The following is a 12,565-nucleotide window of genomic DNA, read 5'->3' on the forward strand; positions in this document are numbered from 1 at the left end:
TGACAGTTTGATTTATGTTTATAAATGAACTCAGTAAGTTTTCTGATACATTAGTGTTCTTGGAATATAGTTGCTGACTTATAGAAACTTAGGTGGGATTTCAGAAGCCTAAGCTGCTTTCTCAGTGTCATTTACCCCTTTCTAAGCCATCTGTATATGTGTTATTTCAGCTGTTAAGATATACACCGTAATTTAAATCCTTTCTTTTCCCACACAATTTATGTTTCTACTGTGATGCTTGGGTTCTATCTAGTGTTTTAAATCCTAACATCCCTGATAACAGGAGGAAAAAAGAGCCAAACTGTTTTTCAGTAGGTGGTTATGCTGAATTTAAGCAGCTGGGAACAGTGGTGCTAATGGAAAGTGTGTATATATTTTGCAATGCATTCAAGAATTCTTTTTCATGTTTTCCTTTGTTGAACGTCGGGGACTGGAGAAGAGAGAAACTGGGCACAGGACAAAAAAACATAAAGCTTATTACTTCAGTATTATTTCACACTTAAGGTTGAAGCAGCTTGTCACTTTATTAAAAACTGAAAAAACAAACTGTACTTTGCTTAGTCTCTGAAAATTACAGTTTTTCTAAAATGATTATTATTTTTTAATGTTCCTCACTAGTGAAAGTATATAACAGTCCTCCTAAGTATGCCTTCTATCTGTTGACAGATGTCTCTGAATGGGAAAACTTTGCTCTGTTTTTAATTTTGTTTTATTATTATTGAATCTGTATCCAGTTTTCAATGTATCCTGGGTGTTTAGTCCTTCCAAGTTGTAAATTATTTAGTGCTGTGCAATTGCATTTTGATGAGACGGTGTTTTTATGTATTGTTTGGTTACACATGTAACAAACCAACCGGGGTTGGAGGTGGAGCCATGTTTGAATCAGAAATAAAGTTTTGGCTTTGAGGGGCTTTCAGTTCAGTTCAGTTCAGTCGCTCAGTCGTGTCTGACTCTTTGCGACCCCATGAACCGCAGCATGCCAGGCCTCCCTGTCCATCACCAACTCCCGGAGTCCATCTAAACCCATATCTGTTGAGTCGGTGATGCCATCCAACCATCTCATCCTCTGTCGTCCCCTTCTCCTGCCCTCAATCTTTCCCAGCATCGGGGTCTTTTCAAGTGAGTCTGCTCTTCACATCAGGTGGCCAAATTATTGGAGTTTCAGCTTCAACATCAGTCCTACCAATGAACACCCAGGACTGATCTCCTTTAGGATGGACCGGTTGGATCTCCTTGCAGTCCAAGGGACTGTCAAGAGTCTTCTCCAACACCACAGTTCAAAAGTATCAATTCTTCAGTGCTCAGCTTTCTTTATAGTCCAACTCTCACATCCATACATGACCACTGGAAAAACCATAGCCTTGACTAGACAGACCTTTGTTGACAGAATAATGTCTCTGCTTTTTAATATGCTGTCTGAGGGGCTTTAGGCATGTTTTAATCTGGCAGTTTTCATTCCAATCCTAAAAAAAGGCAATGCCAAAGAGTGTTCAAACTACTGCACAATTGCACTCATCTTACACACTAATAAAGTAATGCTCAAAATTCTCCAAGCCAAACTTCAACAGTACATGAACCGTGAATTTCCAGATGTTCAAGTAAGATTTAGAAAAGACAGAGGAATCAGAGATCAAATTGCCAACATCCATTGGATCACTGAAAAAACAAGAGAGATCCAGAAAAACATCTACTTCTGCTTTATTGACTATGCCAAAGCCTTTGATTGCGTGGATCACAACAAACTGTGGCTAATTCTTAAAGAGATGGGGATACCAGACCACCTGACCTGCCTCCTGAGAAATCTGTATACAGGTCAAGAAGCAACAATTAGAACTGGACATGGAAAACAGACTGGTTCCAAATCGGGAAAGGAGTATGTCAAGGCTGTATATTGTCACCCTGCTTATTTAACTTACATGCAGAGTACATCATGAAAAATGCTGGGCTGGATGAAGCACAAGCAGGAATCAATATTGCCAGGAGAGATGTCAGTAACCTCAGATATGCAGATGATACCACCTTTATGGCAGAAAGCAAAGAAGAACTAAAGAGCCTCTTGATGAAAGTGAAAGACAGTGAAAAAGTTGGCTTCAAACTCAACATTCAGAAAACGAAGATTATGGCATCCGGTCCCATCACTTCATGGCAAATAGATTGGGAAACAGTGGAAACAGTGGCAGACTTTATTTTTTGGGGCTCCAAAATCACTGCAGATGGTGACTAGAGCCATGAAATTAAGACACTTGATCCTTAGAAGAAAAGTTAGACCAACCTAGCATATTCAAAAGCAGAGACATTACTTTGCCATCAAAGGTCCATCTAGTCAAAGCTATGGTTTTTCCAGTAGTCATGTATGGATTTGAGAGTTGGACTATAAAGAAAGCTGAGTGCTGAAGAATTGATACTTTTCAACTGTGGTGCTGAGAGTCCCTTGGACTGCAAGGAGATCCAAGCAGTCCGTCCTAAAGGAAATCAGTCCTGAATACTTATTGGAAGGACTGATGCTGAAGCTGAAACTCCCAATACTTTGGTTACCTGATGTGAAGAACTGACTCATTTGAAAAGACCCTGATGCTGGGAAAGATTGAAGGCAAGAGGAGAAGGGGACGACAGAGGATGAGATGGCTAGATGGCATCACCGACTCAATGGACATGAGTTTGAGTAAACTCCGGGAGTTGTTGATGGACAGGGAAGCCTGGCGTGCTGCAGTCCATGGGGTCGCAAAGAGTCGGACATGACTAAGCAACTGAACTGAACTGAACTGAATCTGGCAGTGTTTATCAGGTTTTTAGTCTCATAGGAAAGAAGATTAGAGAACATTGTGCATGGTTTGGAGGAGACAGGTCCGTGTTAGCGATGAAGATAAAGATCTAAAAATCCTCTTAGGATGGGAAAAGTGTGGCCAGGAGAGGGCCCATTCTGTATGTCATGCTCTGGCACAGTGTCTGGCACGTATCTGGCTTTCAGTAAATATGTGCTGAATACATGGCTAAATGCCCACTCTTGGTAGAGCAGCTGAAGTACCATGTCACATGGATAGGCTTTGATTTTATTTAACGTATATATATATGCATCTGGATGCAAGCATACACTGAGATAATCCTATACACATGTAAAGTAACTGCTTATCTATTTGTGTTAAGCTTTTAAAAAAAATTTTTTTTACATGGAAAGTAATACTTAAGGTCCACTGCTTGATTTTTCCCCCCCCAGTATAGAAGAATGTACATTTTTTATAGTTGATTTAGTGTTAATTCTGCTATATAGCAAAGTTATTCAATTATACATATACATATATATTTTATATTATTTTCCATTATGTTTTATTATAGAATATTGAAAATAGTTCTCTGTGCTATACAGTAGGACCTTGTGTTTATCCATTCTATATATAATAGCTTGCATTAGAAAATGATAAAAGTAAATGAGATCCTATATAATCTGCAGGGTATCTGAAAAACATTCTTTCTGCATGCTATGAAGAGTAACATCTGTAGCCCTGTTCAAAATTAGGCCCTGAACAGCCAGCCTCCTAAGATGGTACTTCCTGTGGTACCATATTCCCTCAGATACCTAACCGGGTCACTCTGCTATTAGAGTTGTCCATGACTTAAGTCTTAAGTACTGATAGCAGACCTTTCTTTTTTGACCAAACCACATGGCTTGTGGGATCTTAGTTCCCTGACCAGGGATCAAACCCAGGCCACGTCAGTGAAAGTACTGAGCCCTAACCACGGGATCGCCAGGGAAATCACTGAAAACAGACGTTTTAAGTCCACAAGACTAGTCTTAAATGTTACAAGCAGACCTTGTCTCCTTTTTTTTTGCACTTTGCACATATTCTAGTTTGTAAACTCTGAAGTTTTGTGACACCCCTGTTGTAAGCCTATCAGCACCATTTTCCCTGTATCTGTTCACTTCATGTCTCTTGGTCTTATTTGGTAATTCTTGAAATATCTCAGGCTTTTTCATTATTTTTTTAATCAGTTATGGTGATCTGTGATTAGTGATGTTTGATGTTATTCCTATGACTTGTTGAAGGTTCAGATGATGGTTAGCATTTTTTAGCAATAAAGCATTTTTGGTAGAAAAGGTTTGTCTATGGCAAACCTAGACAGCATATTAAAAAGCAAAGATGACTTTGCCAACAAAGGTCCAATAGTCAGAGCTATGGTTTCTCCAGTAGTCATGTATGGATTTAAGAGTTGTACCATAAAAAAGGCTGAGTGCCAAAGAATTGATGCTTTTGAAGTGTGGTGCTGGAGAAGACTCTTTGAGAGTTCCTGGACAGCAAAGAGATCAAATCAGTCAATCCTAGAGGAAATCAACCCTGAATAGTCACTGGAAGGACTGATGCTGAAGCTCCAATACTTTGGCCACCTGATGTGAAGAACTGACTCATTGGAATAGACCCTGATGCCGGTAAAGACTGAGGGCAGGAGGAGAAGGGGACGACAGAGGATGAGATGGTTGGATAGCATCACTGACTCAATGGACATGAGTTTGAGGAAACTCCAGGAGATAGTGAAGGACAGGGAGGCCTGGTGTGCTGCAGACCGTATGATTGCACAGTCAGACATGACTTACTGACTTCACAATTTTTAATTGAAGGAATGTACAGGTATTTTTAAACATAATGCTATTGCAGACTTAATAGACTACAGTAGAGTGTAAACTATGCACTGGGAAACCTGAAAATTTGCATGTCTCACTTTATTGTGATATTAGCTTAATTGTGATAGCCTGTACTTTGAAGCAAGCATGTTTTTAATTAATTAAAAATAAATAAATGTTTTTAAAAAGTCACGCCTAGGTTTCTGGGGCACAGAAACATCTCAGCATTCCTGACAGAGCAGAGTTCAGTGGGCTGGGGGAAGGCAGGATGCTATTCCTGCTTTCTTTTCTGTTATTTTCTGTAACTTCTCTTACCCCCTATACCCTCCATTATGCAAGTTAATTTTTTATAAAAGGAGAGAAAGCTCATAAGTGCCTGAAAAAAATCCCCAAATTCTGAAGACAGTAATAGTGACTTATGTCTATTACCCTATTACAGTCGAAGATCGGGGGTTTCATAGATCAAGTCATGTGCTTTTCGGTAAATCTTTAGAAGACCTTGTATGGCAATCTGCATCACGTGAGTTCAGGCACCTCCCTGTCAGCATTTCTGCTAACACCTCACTCAGGCAGTCTTTACAACCACCCATGATTCTGTTCCTCCAGGGTTTTTTTTCCTTCATGCCATGAGTAATCTTCTCTTGTTATGTGAAAATCCATCTGATTATTTAAAATGTCACACCCAGATGTACATAAGATTTCTGCAGAGGGTAAAGAATGTCCAGTTATGTACAAGGTCATCCCTGCCAAGGCATTGCCTAAGATTATTTCTACAGAGGTGGTGGTGTAGTCACCAAGTCATGTCTGGCTCTTGCAACCCCATGGACTATAGCCTGCCAGGCTTCTCTGTCTGTTGGAATCTCCAGCCTAGACTGCTGAAGTGGGTAGTTATTTCCTTCTCCAGGGGATCTTCCCGACCCTAGGATTGAACCTGGGTCTCCTGAATTGTAGGCAGATTCTTTGCCATGTGAATGAGGGAAGCCCTTCTACAGAGGAGAGGAATCAATGTGTAATGAGAGTTTCAGGCATTTTGGCCTCTGCAATGCTGAGGACTGTTTAGAAGTTTTACAGCTGTGGGTCCTTTCCCAGAATTCAGATCACATGTGATTGTTGTCGTGTGCTCACAAGTTTATCCTTCCCTGGTAACTGACCCTGCTATTAGTAAAACTGTCACATTATACATATCTGAGTTGTTGGTTCACATGTCCTTTCCACCCCATCCCATCAATTAAACAGAGCTTTTTGAGGGCTGAGAGCCTGCCTTATGGATGGGTGATCCTCAGTCACCGGCACAGTGCCTAGAAAGTATCAGATACATAATATGTGTTGATTAAATGAACAGTTCAGGTTGTGCATCTAGCAAACTTTTGTTGTTTTAGTAAGTTTTTTGTTTCAGAACTTTTCCATTTTGATAAAATTATGAAATAATTTGCAAAAGTCTGAACTGTGGAATAGCCAACTAGATGAGATTCTAGAAGCCATAAGAGGAGTGTACATTTATTAAATTTATTTATTTTTAATTGAAGTATAATTGCTTTCCAATACTGTGTTGGTTTCTGCCAAATATCAACGTGAATCAGCCAAAGGTATACCTATGTCTTCTCCCTCTTGAACCTCTCTCCCAGGGAAGGTGCATTTAAATTGTTTGTTGGAAACTGTAACTTGGTAATGTCATCACTTGCAGCTGGATCTTTCCTGTTGAGCTCTAAGTGACATGAAGTAACTGCATAAGAATTATTTGTAATTTCATGGTCTTATTTTGAATTTGAGTATTATTATTATGTTGCCATTCAGCAAATTGTTTGGTATGGATGTGTCTCATATTCAGGTTGCATTTATACTCATAAGACCTTGTTTATTTTCCTCTTTTCAAAGAAAACTGAACTAAAGAAAATGACATTTTGTTGAAGAAATCTACTGGCCCTGGATAACCTCGGGATGATACCAATTGTGGAGCTTACACGAAAATCCTAGTTTGTGATGATTACATTTTTGTTGTCCAGTAGTTTGGTTTGTGTACATATATATATATATATTTTGCACTACACAAATGATAAACATTTTAAGGTCTAATATTGCTGATACTTGAATAATCAATCTCAACTAGGTGATAAGTAGCATAGATTTCCCCTAGCCTTGACTTCGAAGGACATTAAATTATTAATTACTGTTTGGTAACATGTTTACCTGATTATCTCCCATAGAGAATGATAAGCTGCTTTTCCCAGGTACAGTTGTGATGATGAGAACAGATTTATAACTGGGTATTTTTAACTTTCTAAATTAAATAGGAGAAAGTATGCAAACCAGGAGTGAATTTCAACTAATAAATCAACCGTCTTTTTAAGTCACTGAACCGCCATGCAGTTTACTAGAAAAAGACTGGAAGAATCTTCTCCACATCCACTCTGTGGGCTGCTCAAGATCCCACTTGGGCATGCACAGCTCTGACTTCAGTGTTCAGGCATCATGACAAAGCAGAGCCCTGTGTACTAGGCTTCGTTTTTACAAATGATTCACAGAATAGACCTTACCGGCTAATGGAAATGATGAAGAGTGGGCTTAAAGTAGGTTTGTCAGTGTGTTCTGAGTCTGCAGATCATTAATAAGATTTGTATTCAGTTATATACATGGATTCCTTTGTAATCATTTTCCTTTAACTGAGAATATCTTGTTTCTGCTTCATAGGGTGCTTTGAAATATAAAATGAAAACTTATTTATACTGTTTTTACAAAGGTCAAAAGGAAATACATGAAAAATCACTTTTCTGCAACTGGTATAAACCACACAGACCGGACTCTTAACCTCTTAGTGCCTCAGTTTTTCTTCGGGGTATAATATTGGAGACGTACCTATTTCTCAAGGGGTGTTGGAGGGATTTGCAAGCTAGCAGGCCATAAGCTTCTATTTGAATAAGACACACCCAACTAATGTAAATTTAAGTGTCTCTCCCCAACCCCCCACCTATAGATTAAGAAGACGACTGTAATTTAGATTCTTGAAGGCTTTCTTTGGAATTGTCCTTCCTGTATACCTTTTGAAACTCCCTGCTCATGTAGATGTACCTTACTTATACTTCCAAGATTTCTCTGATTCAAAGGCTTAGTATCAAATGATTTTTAAATATTCTTGGTATGTGTGATGTTGGCTTTAGCATCATGTGTTCAGAGTGTTTTTGATAAGAGAGAAAGTAATCTGTCCCTAGTATAGAGGGTGGTTCTTTGTTTACCTGAAGAAAAAGAATATGATTTGCTTTTCTGAAGACTGTTTTTTCCCTTGATTTTTTCTTACATGTAACCTGGTGTTTTTTTTTAAATTTTTTAATCCCATCTTGATTAAAATGTGTCTGTCTAAATGGATCTACTGATTATTTGCTTTTAAAAAGCTGTCCTCTATTTATTTAGGGGAAAAAAATGAAGCCAGTAACTGAATTATATGTAACAATAAAATTTAAACCTGTGGATCTGGAATTATTCTAAAAAATTAGCCCTCTATCTGGTATCAGAAAATGGTGGCTTTCCTCTTAGTATATAAGGAAATAAGATGCAGAGTAAGAATGTAAGCAGTTGTGATTCGTGACAAGCAGTTGGAGGTAACTAGCTCCTAGGGATAACCAATTGTATCCTATTCCAAAGTCTTATTTTATAGTTTGAAAAGCACTTTGCACACTGTTCTTGTATATACAAGTAAAGATGTAATTACAGGACGTAGTGTTACTGCTTTGTTTAACAAGAATCTCATTTAAGATTGACAGCTATGGTATTTTTTTAATGATAATACTTTTCTGTTTCTTTACTGTAAAACTAAGTTAAAAATAAAAGGTTAATGAGAATTGTTATGGTTTTTATTTCTTGTTACTGTTAGAAGTGCATTGATTATATACTAAGGCTTAAATAAGAATAAATAGTAGGGATTCAGAGAAAGTAATTGTTCTTCTTTCAAAATAAAGCCATGCTATTACACATCATTAAAAAAAAGAAAGAAATGGGGTGATGTTTAACTCATTTAGTTGAAAGTGTTGTTGATCATGTGAAAATCTTTTCAATTTTTATTCCAACTCAGTCGCTTCCCACAGCCTCTCAGTGCAGCCTTCATCAGCCATCTTAAATGCATACAGTTGGTCTTAGGTAGAAAATGGTGTTTTTAATACAAATGTATAACTTGTAACTTCTCTGCTGCTGCTGCTAAGTCGCTTCAGTCGTGTCCGACTCTGTGCAACCCCATAGACGGCAGCCCACCAGGCTCCCCCGTCCCTGGGATTCTCCAGGCAAGAACACTGGAGTGGGTTGCCATTTCCTTCTCCAGTGCATGAAAGTGAAGGCGCTGAGTTGTGTCCGACTCTTAGCGACCCCATGGACTGCAGCCTACCAGGCTCCTCTGTCCATGGGACTTTCAGGCAAGAGGACTGGAGCGGGGTGCCATTGCCTTCTCCGTCACTTCTCCAGGTAGTGATAAAAGTGATGACAGCTGTTTGTAGTCCTTAAGATATCAGTGTTCTGTTGCCTGTGATAGGAACCTAACTGCAGCAGCTTGAGTTGTTTTCCTCATCTACAAGGAGTCCAGAGTTAGAAAGTCCTGGGCTAGTGACGTGCTCCTGCAGTGCCCTCAGGGACACAGGTTCCGTCTGTTGTTCTGTCCTGTCATCATTAGGGCGTGGGTCTTCTCTTTGTGTTTGCCAAATAATCTCGGTCCAATGTCTACAGTACCGGCAGGCAAAGATCCTTATCTAATAAAGAAACAGTAACTTTCCTGGAAGTCTCACAGGACATCCCTTCACCATCTTCTTGGCTAGAACTGGGTCTCATATCTTTTTCTGTAAGAATATTATTTAAAGAATAAAACTGTTCTAGTTTATAGAGATACTAATTTTATAAGTTTTGCCCATACACAGGAAAGGCCACGTCTTTTGGCCTTTAATACTGTCCTAAATTCTCTTCATTTTCTTTTCTACTTCTTAGTCCTTGTTTTCTCTCCTTGTTTTCACCCTGATCTTGTCTTTCTCTGCATTAATCCTCCTTTCCAATGGAACCACGTTTTTCAAGCTGAAAAATGATGTGTTCTTTTCCTTTTTCAAAAGAAACAAACAACTTTTAAATTTATACATAATACAGGTGAGGTGTAGCCACTGTTTTTTTTTCTGCCCAGCACCAACTCCCCCCGCTGATTAAACATCCCTCTCCTCTTCCTCTCTGCAATTCTGCCCCAGCCCAAGCCACAGTAATGGGCATGTCCCTCAGATCTGGCCCATGCCTATCTCCTTCTCCTCTTGACCACAGTGACAATCCCAGGGAGGGGCATATGACCATCAGTGGAGCAATAAGAGTTATTCTCCGGATCTACTTCACAGAGCTTGGAGAGAAAGGCTTTTCCAGAATCTTACATAGTTTGAGTCATAACAGTGTGTAGCCCTTTCAGATTGGCTTGTTTCACTTTGCAATCTACATTTCCTCCATGTAATATCATAGCTTCATAGCTCATTTTTGTTTTTATGGCTGTGTTTCAATAACATTTTATTTACGAAACAAGTAGGGGGCCCTATTTGTCCCATGGGCTGTAGTTTGCTGCCTTCTGATTTAGGTAATTCATCTCTTTTTAGCACTGATTAATATTCCATTGTCTGGATGTACCAGTTTCTTTATTCATGTACTAAAGGACATCTTGGTTGCTTCCAAATTTTAATAATCATGAATAAAGCTGCTGTCAACATCTCTGAGTAGGTTTTTGTGTGCTCTTAAGTTTTCAACTCAGGTAAATACTAATAGAGCATTGCTGGATTGCATGGTAAAGTCACCCTTAATTTTGTAAGAAACCGTCAAACTGTCTTCCAAATGGAGTAGGAAACGGCAACCGACTCCAGTATTCTTGCCTGGAAAATTCCATGAACAGAGGAGCCTGGCGGGCTACAGTCCGTGGGGTCGCAAGATGACCGAGTGACTTTCACTTCACTGCCTTCCAAAGTGGCTGTACTATTTTGCCTTTCCACCGGAAGTGAGTGGGAGTTCCTGTTGTTCCACATCTTTGCCAGCACTGGGAGTTGGTGTTTTGGATTTTAGCCATTCTGATAGGCCTGTAGTGGTTGTCTCATTGTTGCATTCTCTTTCTCTTTAAATTACAGCCTCTAAGGTTATAACTGAGAGATCCTGAGGATGTCTATCTTGCCACTAGGAGGAGCCTTAAATAACCAACTTCTAAATAAGCCTTATTTAAATAAGGCTTAAATAAGCTAACATCTAGACCTAGGAACTTAAACAAGAGTCAGAAAATGGTGAGCTCAAGTCCATTAATCCAGTTAACTCTGAAAACCCTATCCCTATGTTTACACATAGGGTTTACACAGTTTTGTTTACATGGGTTAATAAATTTGCCTTCTTACTTAAGACAGTTTAAGTTATGTTTCTGATACTTGGACCAGAGTCCTGACTAGCCTAGATGACTTGCAATTGTCAGAACTGAGCACAGGCCCTGAAGCCAGACTGTCGGGGTTCAAATTCTGTGCAGTCATGGAAAGTCCCTTACCTTGTGTTTCAGCTTCCTTAGCTATACAATGTGAATGAAAATATCTCATAGGGTTAATATATGTATAAAGTACATAGATAAGATATAGTTCAGGATATAGTAAATGCTTTTAAATTGATAGCTACCATGATGATAGTAATATTGGGTTGGCCAAAAAGTTCATTTGAGTTTTTCCATAAGATCTTATGTATCAATATATTACACCAATAATTGGGTTATTATTTCACTATATTACATAAAAATCCAAATCCCTTTTGCAGAGATAGGCACTGGTAATGTTGGTGCAAATGTACCACATTTTTTTTTTTTTCCTTTTTAACAATAGCTAGTTGTTTCATTATCCTCTGGTTACTATTCCTTCCCTTAAAAAGTGTCATAGATTTCTGCTCTGGAGGCAACTACTTTCAGCACTTCTGGCTGTTTGGAACTTAGCTCCAAGGTTCTAGATGTGTGAACTGCTACTTTTTGATACTTCTGTTTTGGGAATTATCTGTTTACTTCCACCTACTGAAAATGGAAGATTTTTTTCCCCCCTCCCTTTGCACAGCTCATGTGTAAACAATTTACTGTTTATCACTTTGTTTCCTAAGGAAAAAAGATACAGATGAACCTGTAATGGAAGGGATGCAGGAAGTGGCGTGGAGCTTCTCTAGCGGCACCATTCTCCCAGTGCCTCCTTGTGGTCATCAATGAGAATGCAAGGTGGGGCAGAAAATTACATTCTCTAGAGAAAGGAAACAGAGTTAATGTTTGATATTGCGTATGTGACTAAGCCTCCATCAGAACCCCCCAAGTACAGGGTTCAGAGAGCTGCTCTGCATGCAGGATCTTAGTTCCCCAACCAAGGATGAAAACCTTGCCCCCTGCAGTGGAAGCTCAGAGTCTTAACCACTGGACCTCCAGGGAAGTCCCAGAAAATTCCAAGCTTCTAATCATGGCTGGCTCTTTCTGGTGACCCCCCTCCCCCCACCCTCTGCTCCCCCCATCCAGAAGCCCACCCAGAGTCACCTCATTAGAACAAAAGGCACTGCTATCACCCAGGAAATCCCAAGGGATTTAGGAGCCCTGGGTGAGGAATCAGGGCCAAAGATCAAATATGAGAACAACGACAACAAAATGCTCCTGGTGCTCTTATCACTTTGGAGATTAAAAGGTTTTAGGAACTCTGTGCTAGGAATAAGAGGCAGAGACCAATAGATGTATCTTCTATTATTTCTTACCAGCCTTTTTTCTCTTTGGATGCTTGCAGTATGTTTTTTCCTGTGTCTGAAATGTCACTGTGTTATATAACTTGGTATGTACAAGAAAGGTATTGGCTACAATGCTGCTGTGTAATAAACAGGCTCAGAACGCCTATTCTTTCACCCTCCTCATCCCATCCATCAGTAAGTCCTGTTGATTCTACCTCTAAAATTGTCTTGAATCCAGATGGG

At 39.4% G+C, this 12,565-nt stretch overlaps 1 protein-coding gene across 4 annotated transcripts in view; it reads left to right on the forward strand.

Annotated features, from left to right (window-relative positions):
* Window positions 1–8,448, forward strand: part of ACBD5 (acyl-CoA binding domain containing 5) — a 31,537-nt gene extending 23,089 nt beyond the window's left edge. For all 4 annotated transcript variants that reach the window (XM_006063169.4, XM_044928224.2, XM_006063167.4 and 1 more), the window contains one exon: window positions 6,491–8,448. In XM_006063169.4, coding sequence (XP_006063231.2) covers window positions 6,491–6,503 — 13 coding nt within the window. In that variant the 3' untranslated portion in view covers window positions 6,504–8,448. The remainder of the gene's footprint in view (window positions 1–6,490) is intronic.
* The last annotated feature ends 4,117 nt before the right edge of the window (window positions 8,449–12,565 follow it).

The sequence above is a fragment of the Bubalus bubalis genome, chromosome 14 (assembly GCF_019923935.1).
Source record: "Bubalus bubalis isolate 160015118507 breed Murrah chromosome 14, NDDB_SH_1, whole genome shotgun sequence".
Classification (NCBI taxonomy): Eukaryota; Metazoa; Chordata; class Mammalia; order Artiodactyla; family Bovidae; genus Bubalus; species Bubalus bubalis.